General features: G+C 34.8%; 2 protein-coding genes across 13 annotated transcripts in view; both read right to left on the reverse strand.

The window, feature by feature from the left end:
* LOC125679183 (neurobeachin-like) overlaps window positions 1-22,256 on the reverse strand; it is a 142,783-nt gene that overhangs the window by 22,347 nt on the left and 98,180 nt on the right. For all 7 annotated transcript variants that reach the window (XM_048918175.2, XM_048918173.2, XM_056155364.1 and 4 more), the window contains 3 exons: window positions 6,403-6,520; window positions 3,869-3,971; window positions 3,494-3,609 (listed from right to left, as the gene is read on the reverse strand). In XM_048918175.2, the coding sequence (XP_048774132.2) occupies window positions 3,494-3,609; window positions 3,869-3,971; window positions 6,403-6,520 (337 nt within the window). The remainder of the gene's footprint in view (window positions 1-3,493; window positions 3,610-3,868; window positions 3,972-6,402; window positions 6,521-22,256) is intronic.
* LOC130051959 (uncharacterized) overlaps window positions 6,521-22,256 on the reverse strand; it is a 57,939-nt gene continuing 42,203 nt past the window's right edge. Inside the window, exons 1-4 of one of the 6 annotated variants that reach the window (XM_056155371.1) lie at window positions 20,401-20,777; window positions 7,883-7,910; window positions 7,675-7,785; window positions 6,521-7,198 (exon numbers count right to left, since the gene is read on the reverse strand). In XM_056155371.1, coding sequence (XP_056011346.1) covers window positions 7,167-7,198; window positions 7,675-7,785; window positions 7,883-7,910; window positions 20,401-20,514 — 285 coding nt within the window. In that variant the 5' untranslated portion in view covers window positions 20,515-20,777 and the 3' untranslated portion in view covers window positions 6,521-7,166. Of the gene's footprint in view, window positions 7,199-7,674; window positions 7,911-8,808; window positions 8,877-12,690; window positions 12,726-13,455; window positions 13,544-20,400; window positions 20,778-22,256 lie in introns of those variants that run through there. The other 5 variants (XM_056155372.1, XM_056155369.1, XM_056155370.1 and 2 more) reach the window with 5 other exon arrangements.

The following is a 22,256-nucleotide window of genomic DNA, read 5'->3' on the forward strand; positions in this document are numbered from 1 at the left end:
TTTATTAGATATATATGTTCACGAAAGCAAAACATTGAGGTTTGAGAAAGTTAATTAAATGAGAGAAAGCTTTCAATCGTGACGCACAATAGAATGACACAAAAACATAATGTCAAACGTAAACATTGCGTAACATATTTCAAGACAAAAACGTAAACATCAAGTGAAATGCAAAATTGCATTAAAATGGAAATATTTTTCTTCTCAGTTGTTATTTGCAAGAGTTAATGTTGATGCTGAATTAAGCTTATGATTAACGATCCCGCATATTTCATCAATTATTTTTTAAGTCTAGAGCTTTCTGGCTTGTGCCATTAGAAGTTATCTTCTAGAGGGAGACAACACAGTTGTCACCCTGCACGTGAGGAAGACAACACAGTTGTTACCCTGTGAGTGAGGGAGACATCAAGAATTGTCTCCCTCCACATGACCAGCCCTCGACCAATGAAATTGACTGTATTATTCTGAAGGATAATATAGCATATCAAACATATAACATAATGAAGAATGCTATTTTATTACGAAACAAGAGGATCATGGGGCCATAACGTCCACTTTTGCTAATAAAAAGATTAATGTCATGATAGGGACACTAAGAGTATTAATCTGTGGACCTACTCTGACTTTAGTGTCATGGAATGAAGTAAACTGAATCTCTATACCACAGGAGAACAATATCATATCAAACTAGCAGTATTCTTAAGTACAAGACTCTCATTGTATGTTTACTGTACATTCTAAAGTTTCCATTGGGTATAGTCTGCAGTTTTGTGTTGGATATAGTCTGTAGTTTTGTGTTAGATATAGTCTGTAGTTTTGTGTTGGATATAGTCTGGCAGTCTGTAGTTTTATGTTGGATATAGTCTGGCAGTCTGTAGTTTTATGTTGGATATAGTCTAACAGTCTGTAGTTTTGTGTTGGATATAGCCTGGCAGTCTGTAGTTTTGTGTTGGATATAGTCTGATAGTCTGTAGTTTTGTGTTGGATATAGTCTGGCAGTCTGTAGTTTTGTGTTGGATATAGTTTGATAGTCTGTAGGTTTGTGTTGGATATAGTCTGACAGTCTGTAGTTTTGTGTTGGATATAGTCTGATAGTCTGTAGTTTTGTGTTGGATATAGTCTGACAGTCTGTAGTTTTGTGTTGGATAAAGTCTGACAGTCTGTAGTTTTGTGATTTATACAATCTGACATTCTGTAGTTTTGTGTTGGATAAAGTCTGACAGTCTGTAGTTTGGTGTTGGATATAGTCTGACAGTCTGTAGTTTTGTGATTTATACAATCTGACATTCTGTAGTTTTGTGTAGGATATAGTCTGACAGTCTGTAGTTTTGTGTTGGATATAGTCTGTAGTTTTGTGTTGGATACAGTCTGACATTCTGTAGTTTTATGTTGGATATAGTCTGACATTCTGTAGTTTTGTGTTGGATATAATCTGATAGTCTGTAGTTTAGTGTTGGATTGTCTGACAGTCTATAGTTTGGTGTTGGATATAGTCTGACAGTCTGTAGTTTTGTATTGGATATAGTCTTGACAGTCTGTAGTTTTATGTTGGATATAGTCTTACAGTCTGTAGTTTTGTGATCTATACAATCTGACATTCTGTGGTTTTGTGTTGGATACAGTCTGACATTCTGTAGTTTTGTGTTGGATAGTATGACAGTCTGTAGTTTTGTTTTGGATACAGTCTGTAGTTTTGTGTTGGATATAGTCTCTAGTTTAGTGTTGGATATAGTCTGTAGTTTTATGTTGGATATAGTCTGACATTCTGTAGTTTTGTGTTGGATATAGTCTGTAGTTTTGTGTTGGATATAGTCTGTAGTTTTGTGTTGGATATAGTCTGACATTCTGTAGTTTTATGTTGGAAATAATCTGACATTCTGTAGTTTTGTGTTGGATATAGTCTGGCAGTCTGTAGTTGGTGTTGGATATAGCCTGATATTTTTTAGTTTTGTGTTGGATATAATCTAACATTCTGTAGTTTTGTGTAGGATATAGTCTGACAGTCTGTAGTTTTGTGTTGGATATAGTCTGTAGTTTTGTGTTGGATATATTCTGTTGTTTTGTGTTGGATATAGTCTGACATTCTGTAGTTTTGTGTTGGATATAATCTGACATTCTGTAGTTTTGTGTTAGATACAGCCTGATATTCTGTAGTTTTGTGTTAGATACAGCCAGACATTCTGTAGTTTTGTGTTGGATATAGTCTGACATTCTGTAGTTTTGTGTTAGATACAGCCTGACATTCTGTAGTTTTGTGTTGGATATAGTCTGACAGTCTGTAGTTTTGTGTTGGATATAGTCTGACAGTCTGTAGTTTTGTGTTGGATATAGCCTGACATTCTGTAGTTTTGTGTTAGATACAGCCTGATATTCTGTAGTTTTGTGTTAGATACAGCCTGACATTCTGTAGTTTTGTGTTGGATATAGTCTGACAGTCTGTAGTTTTGTGTTAGATATAGTCTGACAGTCTGTAGTTTTGTGATCTATACAATCTGACATTCTGTGGTTTTCTGGTGTATACAGTAAGACATTTTGTGGTACTACGTTGGATACATTTTGATATTATGTGGTTAGGTTTTGTGGGCGATTCTGAGGCAATGAGGTTAACGGAATACAACATTCCAGATTACTGCGAAACATGTATTAAAATGAAAAGTGAAAGTCTGTAGTGGGTTTCCCAATCTAATCAAAATCAGACTTCTTAGATCCGCGCCGTATACTCTGCGTAAGTAGATCTGACAAAACCTGATTAGGGGTCATGTTCAGATGAACTTTATATAAGCCAATTAGCGCGTCGGCTTTGAAACCGTCGGTGTTAACAATTCAAGGAAAACGGCTGTGATTGTTTGGTTTGAAAGAAAACACATCACAGTTAGATGTGACGTCACAATGCACTGTTTATGTCGACTGGCGTTATATTCCTCGCGTTAATTAAGTAAACTATTTTGAAAACTATTCAAATCGTATCCATACCTATTCATATATAAATTGCAATTCACAATTAATTTGATTTGGGTGTATTTTATCTCGTACGTTTTGTTGTTTGTATGGACGGAATAGATTAGGCATTATTGCGAAAGTTTAAAATTCCTTATGTGAGAATATACAATTTTATAGTGTGCAATAAACTTCGAGAGAAAGCAATTACTGCAACTTGTTTACGAATTGCCGGGAACCGCCTGAATAGCCATCATTGTCTGTATGGCGCAATCTGACTGGCTGATACATCTCATGAATATTCCAAGCAAAAGGTCATGTGGACATGACCCCGAATGGGGGTGATGTCAGATCCTATTATAGCGATTTGTAAGCGTATCCTAGGATCCGATGTTAATTAGATTGTGGGTTTCCAAGATTTGACATGAATTTAAATGATACATGTACTGGTTTTTTTAAAACATATATTGGAGAAGAACTGAAATGATACAATCTTTTCGTGGTTGATTTATTACCTTAACAAATATGTAAAATAATGATATGGTAGAACCCCCACCTGCTATGGTGTTGAGGTACATGAGATAATCAAAGTTTGATATTTCCCTCCTCTGCCATTTCTGGGTCATACTGGACAATTTATACAACTGTTTTCCTGATGCTAAGGACATCCTCCTGTAACAAATTACATTTATACAAATTAATTGGCATACTATCATGATTAATACTTTAGAATACTTTCCTCTTTTGATTGAAATGTAAACATGTAGATCATGCTGCAAAAAAGATTTCTATTCGATAAAACTTTCAAGACACAGGTATTCTAATTTAGAGGAAAAGTTTGGGGAAGTTTGTCAGGTTTGTATAAAAACAACTTCCCCCATCGTGCCTATTTCTGTTAACTCTCTTTGAACAGTACGTCTAGACTTTGTACCTGGCCTGTGGTAAGCCATATTTGACCCCCACTCCAACTCGAGGCAAGGCATTGACAACTCTCTTGACTGTTGCATGGTCTGGGAAGGCGAACATAACAGCCGCTGAAAGTCAAAAATTCATTTCTGTCACTTGTCAATCAAAAACAGTACTTAGTAATTCACAAATACATGATAGATAAAAAAATAATATTGTACTTCGTGTTTGAAAATACATGTTTTCTATACTTATTTATTCTCTTCAGGCCATTTCTTTTATATTAGTTGTTTTACGAATCCGCCATCTGCATTTTTTGCAGTTTAGGAAAAAATAGTTATTTACACCCTTTATATTACCACCGTTACTGCCAATATCAAATATTGATAATATCCTAATTTAAAATCTGGAAACGCTAATTTGGAATTTGTCCACATCTATAATCGTAATTACTTAAATACTTCAAAGTGATCCATTAATATTCGAGTGTTTGGTTGTACATGTACATATGAACGTCCTGCTCTAGGACTTTTACTCATATGGAGATGTCATCATTACTGGTGAAGGGCTGCAAAATTTAGGCATTTGAGCAGGGAGGGATCTTTATTGTGTGTGTCAAACTTGCTGTGGCACCCGATCTCGGTTTTTGCGATCTCATCTGAGGGATCACCCCATTCAGTTGCCTCTTATGACAAGCAAGGGGTACTGAGGACCTATTCTAACCCAAATCACCACTAGTGAAAGGCATGATAACAGCAATGTACTCTTAGATAAGTTTTAATATTGCCCAATATATCTTTATGCTTACTTCTCCACATTGTTCAATTTGTTATGACCATCGTCTTCTGTTCGCGTGTCTCAGTTTAATAGCAAATTTAAAGTACCTTTAATATTTAAACAACCTCATCTCAAAATAAATTGTGCTTTTTCAGAATTAATGTATGCTATTAGTAAGTTGAAATATGGACCATCAAAGTGAGCGTAGACTCATGGTTCACCATATTGTTTTCTTCATTAAATTTCACCCACAATACCTCATTGTATACTGGTAAATCACAAGAGTTTCAATCATAGGAACAGGCATTCAGCTTTTCCCACTCATACCCTCATCTATATTATTTACAAAATATGTGGTAATTTGGAATAATAATGCAGTATACTTGTCGTTGATAAGGATTTGGGAACAATACGATTAAAATCAGATCCCTTGATTGCTCATTTACAATTTAGAAAACCCTGGGGTTTACAAATGGTTGGTATCAAAGTGACAGTAGAACCTTAAACAATGTTTTATTCTTTTTCTTTTTTTTGAACTGCTCAATGGGCATTTGAATTAAAAAAAAATAAAAATCCATAAAACAATTAATAAAAACAAAGGCCGAATATTCAGATACATTCATTCCTTTCGTTTTAAAGGAAATTTCTTTTTTTAAAGAATTTAGTACAATTTTTAGTGGTTTTTTTGTTGTTGAAATGTTTTACAAGGCAACACTTGGTGAAAGAATGAAGGATATGGTTCACAAAGCCTTCTAAATTAAGACTTTTATGTAAAAATTATACAAAATTTCACACATAGTATTATATATATACATGCATATCTCTAATTTTCAGGTTTAAAATACCAGTCGTGTCACTCTGAAGAGACATGACGAACTCGGAAATTGCCTGCAAGCTCAGGGAAAAGTACAGATACAACAGCGAAGTCACTTTCTTATTTATTTAATTCTGAATTATTCCCTACTCAGGCGACAACTTGCTTAGAGGCTAACACCTATACAATTTATGCAGCATATTTGAATTCCATTAGCATCACAACTGCCATATTTTCACTAATTTAAGCCTAATGTCACCGTTTTTCCCTGCGAACATTGACTTTTCACAAATTAGGTTACTGGTTCCAAATGATATACCTTAAACAAAATGAGGCATTATTGCACTAATATTGAAACGTCAGATAAATGGAAGATCAAAGACCAGGCGGCACCTGAAGTGTGGATGTGGTTCCATGTACATCAAATTTTGATTGACAGAAGTATTATGAATTGTTGATGTATCGCCTTCTCCTGGGAAGTGCCACCACCGCCTTCTGTCTGTCCAATCACAAGCCTACGTGCAATTCTAAATTGTACGCTACAGAGCTGTATTACAAATATTACTCTCCAAATTGCTAAAAGCAAAAGGACACAAGTAGATTGTACTTGCAATGGAATAACCATCAACTGTTGATGATGGTGGTGAAACGTAATATGATAAACGATCTACTTCTAACTGAGAATATTCTGTATCCTTATTTCTTCATGAAAATATGACATATCTTGTCAACAATGTTTTACAGACCTATCTGCCCATTCTCGCTAAGGTTTCCTGTCTTTTAGACCCATCTACCCATTCTTGTTAAGGTTTTCTGTTTATCAAACCTATAAGCCCATTCTTGTTAAGGCTTCCTGCCTTTCAGACCTATCTGCCCATTCTTGTTAAGGATCTGTCTTTGAGACCCATCTACCCATTTATTGTTAATGCTTCTCGTTTTGAAAACTGTTTTAATGTTCTGACACTCACTCCTGTTTGCCATGAAGATTTCGATTGCCACACTCTGCAGCAGATACAGTCGGGAGAAGATTGCCCGTATTTCGTTGAAGTGCCATTTCCCATGAACATGCTCCACATAAGACAACACCTAGATAAAAATGAAAGCTTCATTAAGTCTACAGAACAGCGTCACACATAATTACTATGCAAAGAGTGAAGGACTTAGTAATTATATTAACATAATTCTGAACATAAATTATTCAAAACGTGACTTAAAAGTGACTTTTATCATATCTTTAACATTTTAAGTAAGAATTTATGTCTGAGCATATATGCATGAAATTTGAATATAAATGGATATCATAAAACATATGCAAAAGTACATTTAATACAGAAATTAGCCATATGGTACATTAACCATTAAAATAATAGTTAAAAAACTAAATTTTCATTTCACACATCGTAAAACTCGGTGTGCATGATCTTGAGTGGGGTTTATTCCTCCACTGAAGATCACTCAAAGAGTTACGAAGGTCAAGGTGTTTGTACAAGACATCTAACACATTCAAACATCATTATCATCGACTTATATCATCAATATCAACAGTGTCATTAAAACTGGAAAGTGAACATTTCATTAGTAGCACAGGTATATCAAAAAGTAATCAATTACAAAGAAAATTTATAACTTCTATTTAAAATCAATCGTGTAAATTACTATTCTGGAGATTTCTGACATTTAAAATACAGTGTGTTTATTTGTATATAAGTTTTCAATGATCAATCTCCATACATTACTTCCTCATCTGTCTGTGGTCGAGATATTCTGTAATAGAAGAAAAAGGTTCATCAGCACATTGCCAACACAATCACACATTATAGAAGAAAGACAATATTTTGTCACCATTTTTATGATAACTATATGATGCAATACCTTCATTAATCATTTCAAATGACACTACCAAATCAAATATTAACCTTTCTATACAATAACTCAACTGACGCTATTTCTGAACAAAGACTATCAAGATCTCTATTTTGTCATCTTTCTGCAAAACTCTCACTACAAAAGTGCAAAATCCTGGACAAAGTGAAATTTTCATCCATCATTTGGGAGCCTAACAATCCAATTATACTCGCACCATCTGAGCATCATGCTTTGTAATGAGATCAGTTTCACATGAATAAGATTCACTTAGGAATAACACAGCATTGATTAACTCCCGTCCCCTAATTGTCCTCAAATGACATCAGTGATCAAGTCAAGAGAGACCAACATTGCTTCACTTAATCAAATAATACCTGAATAATGTAATAGCTGCAGGATTTGGTTATGGACATCTTTAGGAAAATTAATGGATGTGGTACCATGCTTAATGACTCCTCTCGTCAGGGCTGGTGCTGCTGTGTGCTCTAATAAAATATTTATGTTGATACTGAGTGAAAGACAAAGTGACATGCTTTCTTCTGACCAGCGCTGACCACAGTAACTGTATAGGCTTTTTCCTACCTCCATCCAGGTCACATACTCTTGAAAGCTGGAAAAAAAAGTTTCAATACGACTTAAAAAAAAAATTGGGGTCCTATCAGGTAATCATTTTTATGTGTCTAAAAATTGTAACAATACCATTGATCATAAAATTCAATTACCGACCAGTGTATAAGACAATTGTAATTACCGTATCAATCACCAGCACAGCACACAATTCACATTCAAATATTTTTTTAGAACATACACCGTTTTAATACTCTAATTAATCAAGAAATTTCACTTGTTCTTGCAATTACCAATAGTCATTTAGTTAACAAGATGGATTGCAGCACATTCAAAGAAAAATGCCATCAGTAGTCACAGTTCTCCCAATTTCACTAAATTTTAACCTTTCTTCAGAGCCTCAGCAAGTCCATCTTCACTTGCCAGTCAGGTCCTGACAAGACAAACACAAGAGCCTGTATTCATTACATGCACAGAGCAAATAAACAATGAAACTGAATCCCCGAGCTGTAGAAGCTCCCAGAAAAATGCCATGAAAAAGGCACCAAATTTGCACCTTTACAACAAGCAAGAGGAAAATAAATTCTTTAGTTTCCGAATCTGCAGACATAAAAATCAATAGTTGGGACTCAGGAGAGTAATAACTCTGCACAGAATCTAATTATGCTGCTTCAAAAAGCAGGCACCGAGTAGGAAGTGCTGGAGTCTTAACACGATTTGACACCTAACTTTGAAAAGCACAAAACACCTTCCTCAGACTCAGAAAAAGTGGATAATTCTCCAATAGATACATTGTTCAATGAGGTCAAGCTGATATAATATCTGTACAACAAAGAGATACTTCAACTGAAGCAGCATTCTAGTTCTTCATGACAGAAAATATAGTTTAGTCTTCAGTAACAGAGAGTACAATCTAGTTCTCACTGACAGTCTGTACTTACTCATCAACGAATGAAAACACAGCCTGGTCCTCAATGACAGAGAACTCCTCAATGATGAGGAATACACCCTGTTAAATGATTTTTTATGACAATATAGATATTTATATGAATTTTCATAAAAGTTGATTTATTCGATGAAAAAAGAGAGATAACCCTATAATTTGAGTTAAAAATGGAAAACGGTATTATAAATTGTCATTTAGCAAATTTATACCAAAACTTTTGTCATTTTAACACTGGTATTCATAGAAAATAATAATCAATTTCTAATGAATTCTACTTTGCATTAAAAAAAATCTCATTAACAAAACTGCAGAGCTTTTTAAAATATACGAGTTGAAAATGCAGGCAGGAATCCAGAGTTAATATGAATAGTTCTTATTTACATGATTTCACCTACCAGTTAGTTTATTCCCGTGCATAATCTCACTATCTGATATACGGTAACTCTGGATGTATTCCAAGGACACAAAAATCAACAAAGTTACAACAAAAACCATAAACAGAGAGCATCAAGATAGATAAACAGCACCAGATTAAACCAAAAACATTCTCTTCAACACTCCACATCTATTCATAATAGATTGATTCGCACCATTTGTCCACTGAACTCATTGACACAGCATGAAGTATTTCACTTTATATGTCATCATAAGGTACGGAGCTAAATCTCATTCTTCTGAAGTATCATAACTTTACTACATATTAAGGACCATGCTGAGGATGTAAATTCTAACTAGAATAGACAAAATGATATAAATAATGTAACCTTTTTTACATGTAAATTCACCAATTCATGGAAAATCACTGGCACACTTTTAATTTTGGCGCAAAAGGTCACCTGCACGAAAGGTGCTAAATTTCATAGCGCATCAAATTTCTTTATTTTTCAGCATATAAACTGCACTTGTAAAACACAATCTGAGTTGGCATAAGCTAGACAATATAGTTTGCTCTGTAACCGGGAAGTCACGAGTTGGAACCCTGCTTGTGCCTTGGCCACGTAAAACCTAATAGGTTAACATAGGTAGTAATTGCTCATTTGCCAAACACTCAGCATTTAATAGCGAGAATCACGGGTCTTTCGGATGTGACTTTAAAAATGAAGGTCCCGTTTTGGCAGGCGTTGGCACAATAAAGAACCCTCACTGCTACGGCCATGAGCACTAAGCATCTAAATTTGTGGTTTTTCACCTACAGCTGGTAATGTTTCAATATGGGTGAAAAATTCTAGATACGGGACGTGAAACAAACAATCAATCGACAATATGACATCCTGAAATTGATGTTACAAAAGTTTAGCTCACATTTCCATTTTGTTCCTGCAGCAATACTGCTCCATGTCATATAAAATTCAAATTTTGTGTATAATTCTAACATTACATAAAATGCGTTTTTAGAAAATAAAATTTAAAGGATGAATTGAAAGTAATTTCTACCAATTTTTTGCCATATGAAATAAGTAGAACATGTTACAGTTTGTAAGGCAGTTCATAAAGCTTAACTGCCCAACTTATTTCATATTGTATAAAATGAGTGGGAACTGCTTCCACTTCGTTATTGATAATAAATTTTCTCAGCATGCTTGTTGTGTTTCCTTTTGTATTTTTAAACTTTGGAAACATGGAAGAAGATTTATACATGTGAGTTCAAATTAAAAATTACTTCAAACATTATGTAATTTAGGGAACAACTAAGCCCCTGTCTTCAGATTTGATGCAGATTTAATAATAACAAATTGAATTCTACCGACAAAGAGTTAGCTAAGTCAATAAAACAGATGTTTGCAACCATGAAACCAGCATTAATAAATCAATCAAAAGAAAGTTCACATGTAGTTTGTTTAGTGTCAGTCATTAGGTATATTATGTAGCCATTCTTAAATTCACAGTGCTTTATTCAGCATTTTCCTTTACAAATCAGGATCAGTGTGATAAATACAGATGCATATCTTCCAGTAGAAATTTTTGTCAGAATCAAAAGTACTGTTGTTTGTCATGATTATTATGATTTACAGATCGTCGGCAAACAAATATGGTATGCATGTATTCTGACACAATAATCATTAACATCCAAATGTGTTTAAATAATAATCAAAATACTGGCAGTCTTACGTGGTTGTAATGATAAGAGATTCAGGGAAGCTTGGAACGCATTTGAAGTACCATGCGTTATCAAATGTAAGTATGTAAGTCTGCGGTTTAAAAAAAAAAAAAAAACTATTTCAAGTTAGTGATGAAACGATTGTCGCCGACAAATGGCTCGTCGATTCCGATTATCGATTCCATTTTTCATAATCGATCGTCGCCCGAACACAAGCCAATTATAAAAGAATCAACTACGTATATATCATGGGTGTCATGGCTAGAGAAAAAAAAAACACATTTCATTCCTCATAAATAAGCTAATAGATGTGAGTATGTTGCACATATCTATAAAATTAAAAGGAAATAACCCCAAAATAATAAACATTTATTAACTACATGTAAATACCGATTATATTGATCATTGATCAATTAGTTGTTCTAATTTTGACCGATTATTGATTATGAAAGTTTTCCGATTATTCAACACTATCTAAAGTTTACCTTATTTGAGACTGACAGAAAGAATCTGTTTATTTTTCTCTCGACATCTTGCATTTCTAAGTTAGGGCATTTGCGTCACAATCGGGAGGTATGGATTCGATCCAAGTTAAACCCAAGACGATTAACATAGGTAGTGACTGTTCCTCCAACAAATGCTCAGTATTAGAAGTGAAAGCCAAAGGTCTTTTGGATGTGACCTTAAAAACGTAGGCCCTGTGTCACAGTAGCAATTGACACACAAAAGATTGTTGATTGATGTTTTCCGCCACACTCAACAATTTTTCAGTTATCTGGTGGCGCCCAGTTTTTATTCGTGGAAGAGAGAACCCAGATACAATGTAACTGGGAAGAGACCACCGACCTTCCGAGGTAAACTGGGAAACTTTCTCACTTACCGGCACCAGCGGGATTCGAGCTGGCGCCCTAACTGCTATGGCCATGAGCACCATACATCAAAATTTGTGGCAGCACACCTAAAGCTGGTGAAATCTCTAGTACTATTTACATGAGTGAAAAAAATTTTGAACACAATACTTGTCTCGCATTATGTGATTGGCTCTTCAATCTTCTGACCACCTCAGCCTTTTTCTTAGCAATGAACGAAAATAAATGAAAGAGCTATTTCAAATTTGTCCAAGGCTCATGGTTTTAAAAACGAAAATGACTAATAGAAATATCAACTCAAATTATTTCATGGTAAAAAGCTAGTTTTGATACATAACTTAAAAGAATTAATTATTTGAAGATGATAATCAATCGAAATTAATTACGCTGAAATGCTTATCTGAAGTATATATTGGAAAGATGACGCAAGTGTAAGCCAATTAGATAAAGTAACAAGCAAAGTGATGTCACAACCTCCTTTAAGGCTGTCAATGGACGTAAAAGCTCGGGTACGATAAAATAAATGGCAGAATACTACAAATAAAACTGATAGCATGGGATTTCGATGAAAGACGTAAGTAGACTATATTAGCCTGATGAGATATTTGCAGAAATTCCTTTGATAAATTTGGTTTATACCCCGTGAATTGGTCTCGAAGCAGGTAGCCCTGTTTGTTTACATGATTTGTTGCACACATTTACATATATTAGTATCTCACAAGTGGTCATCACAAAAGCTTACAAAAGGTAGAAACTCACAATTCAGAACGACTTAAAGGGCAATCAGTGGGAAAATAACATATTTTGGATAAATGATTGGTTTTGTATTGAAATAATTTCATTCTAGAGGGGGGGGGGGGGGGGGGGTTATGTACATAAGATGTATACAAGCTATCCACACTTCACCTACCGGTCCATGGAATTACCGGAAACAACAGGTAATTCCTGAAAACACCAATGTATTATCAAAAAACACCTCTAGGATGATAGTTCATGCCTGTAAATACATATATCCAAAGTGTCATTCATATTCAATGAGCTATGGTTAATTTTATATCTTGTATTTCAGACTGCATTTATCGGCGCCATTGGTGTCCGTGTTAGCCAACCAGAATGTCGTTCCCGGCGGTTAATTCAAATTCGACATGACTATGATTTATGTATTTTAACAAGCATAAATCCAAAATAAAAGTTACATTTATCAACTGTAATTGGCCCAGTGGTTCTGGAGAAGAAGTCGAAAATGTGAAAAGTTTACAGACGGACGAACAACGGATAATCAGAAAAGCTCACTTGAGTTTTCTGCTCAGGTGAGCTAAAAGGACTTATATCAAAATTTGTTGGGGATTCATCTAATTTTCTTAGGGACTCAAGCTGCTCGTATATGACGAGGACTCGCCTTCAAAAAATCCTAGTGACAACCTGTATCACCATATTTGTAGAAACTTGCGTGCATTAATACAATATATAGCAAATAAAGCCTGGTATCATGAATGTGCCATAATCACATTAGCCTATTTAATCCTTTCTGCAGAACGTATTGATTTCCGGCAGCCATCTATGTGATGATGCGTCCTTGTTTATAAAGAAAGACATACTAACTCCGCAAAAAATACTTCAAATATAGCCGACCTTTTTACTCAAAGGAAAAAAGGTCTCTCTGATCCTAAATTACCTTTCCGTAAATTATCATTTTGACAATGTTACTGCAGAAAAAGAAACCCCCAAAACATCATGTCGGCATAATCACCCGGAAAGACAACTTCGCCACCTATAACGCAATTGAACACCGATCCCGATGTGGAGCGGATGAAAGGGGGCGTGGATGGGAGAGAGAGAGGTGGACCCTGTCTTCCTTTCTTATACTGCACAGAATTTATTAAATACAAATTTTACATAAAGTTATTTATAATATAAATGTATTTTCCCTCGGCTATACGTAGTCGCGGGGTGAGAGAGAGAGAGAGAGAGAGAGAGAGAGAGAGAGAGAGAGAGAGAGAGAAAGAGCATAGTAACCGGTAATTTTGTCTGAAAGGGTCTATATACAACCCCTAATAAGAACGGGTATAGATATGACAGATCCCCTACTATTATTATTAAATTACCGGCTCTTGTGAAGAAAGAAACATGAAGGGGGGGGGGGTCACGAAAATTTCTATAGATTGTTTCAATATAAATCGACCACGACTTATTTATATAGAGGTATCTGTATCGGTATATTGTGCTGAAAAATATCTCAATTGCTGATCAAGATCGGGTTGAATCTAGAATTCATTTTAACTGAAAAAATACCAACAACACAGTGGTAAAATAACCCGTTACTCGTCTAATATCCGATATCATGGCGGTACTTCAAGGCTGGAGGTCCTCAGAACTTTTTTATCGCCTCGTATAGTAGCCATTCATTGGACACAAAAATCCTCATTTAATATCTTTTGCCATACGTGTGTCGATGCCACTTTCATTTCTCTCCCCTGTTCTAATTACAGGTGTGATTTATAGAGCGCCAGGTGTGTTTTAGTATTGACGAGACAGAGGACAAGTTTTGTACCTCTTTGATCTCAGCTTGTTGTATGTATGTTGTATTTAGTAGGAGACGTTTTAAAACTATAGTAACACATGAAAACGGAAAACAATACAAGTGTACTAAATACTGAACCCTGTAGGCCTGTACCCATATATTGTTTGAGTGAGACATTGGTGATATAAACACAGATACCAACTGTCCATGTAAACGTGTTGCTTGTCATCCAACACCTTTTATGAACAAAACAGTTGGTGTATAGATTTTGGTGAGATCTGTCGATATATGTTCGCCAGCTAATTTAATAACAAATTTCAGCACAAAAAGAAACTCGAAACCATGAAGGTATTGAACCAATATCCCTGAAAATGTCTAGATCGAATACGCTATCACATATTTCCCCCATAAATCATGCCTTTCACACTCTTTCACGACACAGAGTATTTCAGGGAGGGGTATTTATGAAAAGATGGATGGGGGTATTTATGAAAACAGGGAGGGGTGTATTGACCCGTGTTTATTTTCATTCTCCACGGATCCGTCAACTAAAAAGGGCAGCAACTAAGAGTTGGATGGAAGTTCAAGATTTTTACCGTCAACCACACAGAAAAGCTTACACAACGTATTTCAAATTTACCTTGGTACAATAAACGTTCGAATGTCTACCATTAGATAATGCCCATCTTCGCTAACCAAGGGTTTACGATCCGCTCCGCTTCGTAGAGATGCGGATCAGATCGTAAACCCTTGGCTAACGAAGATGGATAATACCGTACGAATAGACAGACAAACCTGTCGGGTTTCTCGATGTTCGTAGTCGGTTAATCGGGGGCATTAAAAAGTGCGCGAATCAGTGCCCCCCCCCCCCCCCCCCCTCCCCCCGATACTGTGTTTTAGCGAACTTCATTTTACTGAAGTTTCAGTGGTACATATGCCAAGTTCGTACTGTATCTATTTCGGTATATACCAGTTTGTACTGTATCTATTTCGTTATATACCAGTTCGTACTGTATCTATTTCGTTATATACCAGTTCGTACTGTATCTATTTCGTTATATACCAGTTCGTACTGTATCTATTTCGTTATATACCAGTTCGTACTGTATTTATTTTGGTATATATACCAGTTCGTACTGTATCTATTTCGGTATATACCAGTTTGTACTGTATCTATTTTGGTATATATACCAGTTCGTACTGTATCTATTTCGGTATATACCAGTTTGTACTGTATCTATTTCGGTATATATACCAGTTCGCATTGTATCTATTTCGGTATATACCAGTTCGTATTGTATGCATCTCGGTATATACCAGTTCGCATTGTATCTATTTTGGTATATATACCAGTTCGTACTGTATCTATTTCGGTATATACCAGTTTGTACTGTATCTATTTCGGTATATATACCAGTTCGCATTGTATCTATTTCGGTATATACCAGTTCGTATTGTATGCATCTCGGTATATACCAGTTCGCATTGTATCTATTTTGGTATATACCAGTTCGCATTGTATCTATTTTGGTATATACCAGTTCGCACTGTATCTATTTTGGTATATACCAGTTCGCATTGTTTCTATTTCGTTATATACCAGTTCGTATTGTATCTATTTCGGTATATACCAGTTCCTACTGTATCTATTTCGTTATATAATAGTTCATATTGTATGTAAAACTTATACGGTACCAATTTTGATGCACCAGATGCGCATTTCGACAAATAATGTCTCTTCAGTGATGCTCAACCGAAATGTTTGAAATCCGAAACAACTATGAAGTTTTAGAGCTAAATGTAGCCAAAAACAGCGTGACAAAAAAGTGGAGCCAAATTCGTCCAAGGATAAGAGCTATGCACGAGGGAAATAATCCTTAATTTTGAAATGAATTTCTAAATTTTATAACAGCAATTAAATATACATCCGTATTTTCAAGCTAGTAACGAAGTACTAAGCTACTGGGCTGTAGAGACCCTTGGGGATTAACAGTCCACCAGCAGAGGCCTCGACCCAGGGGTCATAATGTATCTATTTCGTTATATACCAGTTCACATTTTATCTATTTTGGTATATACCAGTTCGTACTATATCTATTTCGTTATATACAAGTTCGTATTGTATCTATTTCGGTATATACCAGTTCGCATTGTATCTATTTTGTTATATACCAGTTCGCACTGTATCTATTTTGGTATATACCAGTTCGCATTGTATCTATTTCGTTATATACCAGTTCGTATTGTATCTATTTCGGTATATACCAGTTCGTACTGTATCTATTTCGGTATATACCAGTTTGTACTGTATCTATTTCGTTGTCAGAAAGATATTCATTCTTTGCAATCTTTTACCCCGAGTTCTGGATACAATGCCAATGATTACGTGGACTGACAGCTAACCATTACACCCCGGGGCTGGTAATGGGGCCATTTAAAATATCCATTTAATGAAATCCAAGAACAGCTGATCAGTTTTCAATACAGATAAAGAATACCGGGATAAAAAAAAGTTTGTAATTGGATTTGATTCTCTTCACATGCGTATTCTGACACAACATTAATTCAAATCCAGAGCTATTCATTTTTGACAGACATCATCCCATTCATACACGTTACTAGGGAAACGTGCCAAACTCTACCTTATTCTTTAATTTCTTTTTGAAAATAATTTTATTCATGAAACAAATCTCATACTACTAATCCACTTACAGTATATCACTTGAAATGCATGAACATGTACATTCAAATTTTGAAAACAGCACAATCAAATTTCTCTTTTGATTAAGAAGAATGAGAATTATTTTTGTCGGCCTTGAAAAATTGATAAAACTGACATATTCAACTATGATATGAATAGTACTAATGTAATACCGGTGTCGAATAGGACATTTTCCTTCCAGAAAAGCTTAAGTTCCTTATCGGTAATCACGATTTGTTTCATGATCCTTATAGAGTATATCTGGTTTATTTTGCATAACTTCTTCTTTCAAATACGAGCAGTGCCAGAATTGGCCAGACAAAAAATTTTTTGCATTTAATTAAAGAATTTAATAGAATAGTTTCTATATACAAAAAATAGTTTGTAAAAGTTTATCTGATTCAGTGGATTAGCAACTTGATCTATTCTGCATATATACGTATCATCTTTATTATGACAGTGTAGGAATACGGAGGGCATCGAAATGTTTGCTGTATGAACGCCAAGATACGAAGTATGAACCGGGATGTACCCCTGAAAGGTCAGGTCCTACGCCAAGATACAAAGTATGAACCGGGATGTACCCCTGAAAGGTCAGGTCCTCGTCAATAGAACATGAACTCTCAAATAGCAGACAGATTAGACGAGTCTCCAAAAAATATTATCTACAACACAAAAAAGTAAATGTTCAAAATATAGTGCAAGATTTTCAAAAGCTGCAGACGACAGTTGTCTGTCTTTTCTTTCAGTATGAGTGAACCAGTTCAGGGAAATCTGTTCAAACCGCAAACTGTTTCCTATTGAGTGTATATTTAATGTTAATTCTAAAAACTGCATGCAGACCCCAAGTTGCAAACTAAGAATTCAAAAGCAAATGGCACCAATAAGTATTAATAAATGTAAAAGGGAATGTTTTCTTATTGTACCAAGATCTTCCCCTTTACAATTTTTCTGTCCTTTATGGGGTATAAAGTTTATCATATAAAACGTTCACCAAATCAATTTCCATACAACCTCCTTTCCCCCAACCCCCCGGGAGTTTTCTATGGCGGGAGGATTTTCTAGGGCCGGGAGGATTTTCTAAGGTGGGGAAGCCCTTTATATGACTCCGGGTATAACATTTGAAAAGGGATTAATCATAAGGATATATATAAAACATAATTTACAAAACTTATAAACGGTTTGGACACAGTCCAGTTGTAAAACATATATATGAGAAAATTGACAGGCACAGAATCAAGATGCATTAATGTAACAAAAACAGACCATTCTAAAAACAGAGGGTGTGATTACTTTCTTTGGGATCAAAAACAAAAACAAAAAACAAAAAACCCCAGACCAGATAGTAATTTTCCGGACAATTTGGGATCCTTGTTAACACGTCATAATTTCTTTCATGTTACGGAAAAGTTATCAAAAGGACTAGCTTTTACAGATTAGAATCAAAGAAATGAGCGACCGGTTCTACAGAACGGAACGAACCATCAATGCCTGACCAAACTCTGGTTTCTCTCCGATCGGAACGTCTCGGGACTAATTGGTCATTATGGTCTCTGAATCATAAAGCTATAGCTTGGGGAATCATATGCTAGGATCAGTTTCAAATAAATTTTCTCCTTGATGAAGACAAATTTCTAATTACGACATTGCTCGATTAAGCATCTGGTAACTCGTTGGAGAAAAATAAACATTGTTAATTCAAAGCGTCCAAGGCTCCCTCCAAATACCGGCAAATTCTTTTTGTTTTACGTATGTAGTATTTAAAAAAAACCCCCAAAATGATTAAAGACCGATACATGGTATTGCCGCAAAAAAATAAATAGAATAAATAAATAAATAAAAAAAAATAAAAATTAGAAATAATAGTAATGATAAAAAGTAGATTTATGAAATGGTTATGACAGCATCACAACATACACGACAGTACAATTTGGCAGTTACAACTGCTTAACATGATTGAAAACAACCAAAAGAAAACCCAACAAACGGTTAAATTGGTTAATAATTGAGAATGATAGGATGACAGCAACGTGTTCGTAGTAATTTTAGAATGAAAGTCAGAAGAGATTTTGGTGAAGGACATATTTGGGATAAATTTGAGGACATTTATGTGGGTCCCGGTGCCAGGTACCGCCGGCCCGATAAATCACCCTTGTCACTTCCTTTACTTCCGTCCAATGTTACAAAACCCTCATAACATTAACGACTTAAAATTAAAAACTACAAATTTATGGCAATAATAGAGTTATCCAATTAATAAAAACCATGGCATCTTGGTACTCACAGAAAATAAATAAAAAATGCTGTCAGGTTTAACCGAATTTGAAAAACGAGAGAGAAAAAAGAAGCAATTCACACGCGAAAATAAACGAAATTAACCTACATCTCAAAATTATTAATTCAAAAGAAAGACTTCCATCAATTTGAAAAAAAGACTTAAAAGAGTATTCCTAGACATTTTCAAATGTGATGAGGATTTAATTTTCAAAATCTTTCAGTTCCACATTTTTTAATGGAAGCGGTGGATAATTAGAATAGATTTTTATTTAGCACTAGTCAAATCCGGTACTTAAAACAAATGATTTCAACACAAAAGTGCTTTTCTTTTCGGTCAATTAAAGTTAGTGCTCTTAACAATTCTTGTCCAATTTGTCCATTTATTACAGATTCATATTTATGGATAAATTATTCTTAAAATCATTTACATGTATTTGTGTATGTAAATCAAATTCAATGATAATTTCAAAATCTACAAACCCTCATTCTGCCGAGGGGAAATTATTTAATACAATGCAAATAATTTTATGGTGGTAAATCTATAGAAACCTATAAATATTTACTGAGTGGAAACAACACAAAATTTAGCTGTCCTCAATTGAATTTTGCATTTACATATTCAAACCAACCAATGACAGACAACTGACTCTTAGCGGTTTTTCGTGGGCGACTTAGAAAGTCGAGTGACCTACGCTATATTTCCAATACCATTAGTGTCAATCTGCAGAACCTGTGAAGCTGTCCTTCAAAATTTATGCATGACCAAAATGTACAATTTTTAAAAATTATTCTCAGACAAGATGCCACAGAAATGAGAAGATTAGAAGTGATGAGCGCGTTATCTATCCTGCCATCCTGCTAGAGAAAATCGAACCCGACATTGTTTCTAAACCGTGGTCCCACTAATAGGCGATATCTGGGAGCACGTCCTGATTCAAATTCTTTTACTGTAGATTTATGTACATGACACTGACCATCGGAAGGAATCTATAATGTAAGACAGAGGGCTGATCTCACGTTTTCTACACAGATATTCATCATCACTTCTACTCAGATCCCACAGGAAAATTGATCAATTGAAATTTTATCAAGACGATTGGGCTGAACAATCTACAATATACCAGTAATGTTTGAAGATACTTGACCACCTCCTGGGGGCGATTAACTCTTACAAGAGTGAACAAGATACAATCTGTCTCCCCGCCGGGATATTCCTCTCCTGTAACGGGAAACATCTATATCCCATACACCACGGATAAAATGCCTCCATCATCGACATACACCAGAATAATTAGGTTATAGGCGCAGCATTAACAGGGCTGTTCTGCTTCATTATGTATTGTGCCATACAACGCTAGAAATAAAGGGGAAAAAAAACAACCAAAAATCACACACCACCGTAGGAACCCATGGATTTTCTCTCCGTTAAATGTAGTGTAATGGAGACAAAACCAGTGAGTTCCGACAATGAAATTACAAAAAAGGATAAATCATATGGAAAAAATTAACAGTCACATTTTATTTTAAAAATATATTTTTAAAATTTATCTATTTAAGTGATTATGAATCCTAACATCGGTATCGGAAATTCTATAGACCTAAAAATATCAAAGTCATAATGTTTAAAATTTTCTTTTTTAAAATAAGAATTTCTTAAGAAAACGGAGGAGAGATTTTTACGTTTTTATGGTATCCATGACATCACTTGAATTATACTTATAATGATTTTCTTGAATATTGTGTTTTATACAAAAATCAAAATTAAATAGGCTTTGTTGGTGGTCATTTTTGGGAATGCAATTTTGTAACTTTTGCGCCTTCTCCATAATTAGATTGAGTTTTTCTTTTCTTTCTTGTGTATTTGCATCATTACTGGATGTATAATTCAAGTGATATCATGGATATTATTTTTATTTTCATTATTTATTTATTTTTTTATAAAGAAGCAACACATCATCGATTATTATAAAATTTCACACTATAAATATATTTGATAATTCAAATAGAAATTCTGATGTTATACCGGCTGTAGTTTAATCAGTAAAGACTATGACGTCCGTCTCATATTAACGATATCAGTTTGTAAATGTATGGGTTTTATGCATACTCACTGCTTGACCCATACGGATATAATATGAACTTGTAATAATACAGCTTTTAAACTATTGCTATTAAAATCTGTGTATTTTGTTTGTCAATAATACAACACGCTGTTCACAAATAATTTTCTTTCCAAATGATATCGAAAACAAACCTTGCTGTAATCGACAAAAGTCAAACAGCTATCATAATATCACCTGACAGGCAGTGCAATAAGACACGGTTTATTCAATCTCTATAAGAATGTGGCATTGATTAAGGTTTGCAGTGTGATATAGCCTTCTTCGCTATCCATCTTAGTCCCCCCATTTTTTTTTATTTGTGCGATACTTGTCCCTTATCGCTGGCCTGACATGGATGAGCTACGACCGACCAGACTTGGACATGGCAGTTGGCTAAATACGACAGTCATGTGACTGGTCATCACCTCGTACTGTTAACGACCAATGAGTTCGTACTGACGTTCGCAGATTGTAAAGGGACAGGTGTAGGCCGAAACGAACACGGCCAAAACAAGCATTTATATTTCATTCAGTTTTATCTTACTTTTATACCAGAAAAGTAAAACATATTTCAATCTCAAACATCTGAAATAAAATACACTGTAAATATAAATGCAAAAATAATATATGGATGAAAATTAAAGTTTTTTGTTTGTTTTTCCTTCTCCCCCCCCCCTTTCTTTATGATTTTAATTAAAGATAAATTATAGGGGTGGGAGGGCACATTTAATTACTTAACTTGTACTTTGTGTAAAATATCTATTTTTGTTGGAGGCTGCATCAAAACTTGTTAAGAAATAATAATGATAATTTAAAAAAAACAAACCGACATTGATTGCTTTGTACAAATCATTAAGACAATTTTTAAATATTAA

Source organism: Ostrea edulis, chromosome 2, assembly GCF_947568905.1.
Source record: "Ostrea edulis chromosome 2, xbOstEdul1.1, whole genome shotgun sequence".
Lineage (NCBI taxonomy): Eukaryota > Metazoa > Mollusca > Bivalvia > Ostreida > Ostreidae > Ostrea > Ostrea edulis.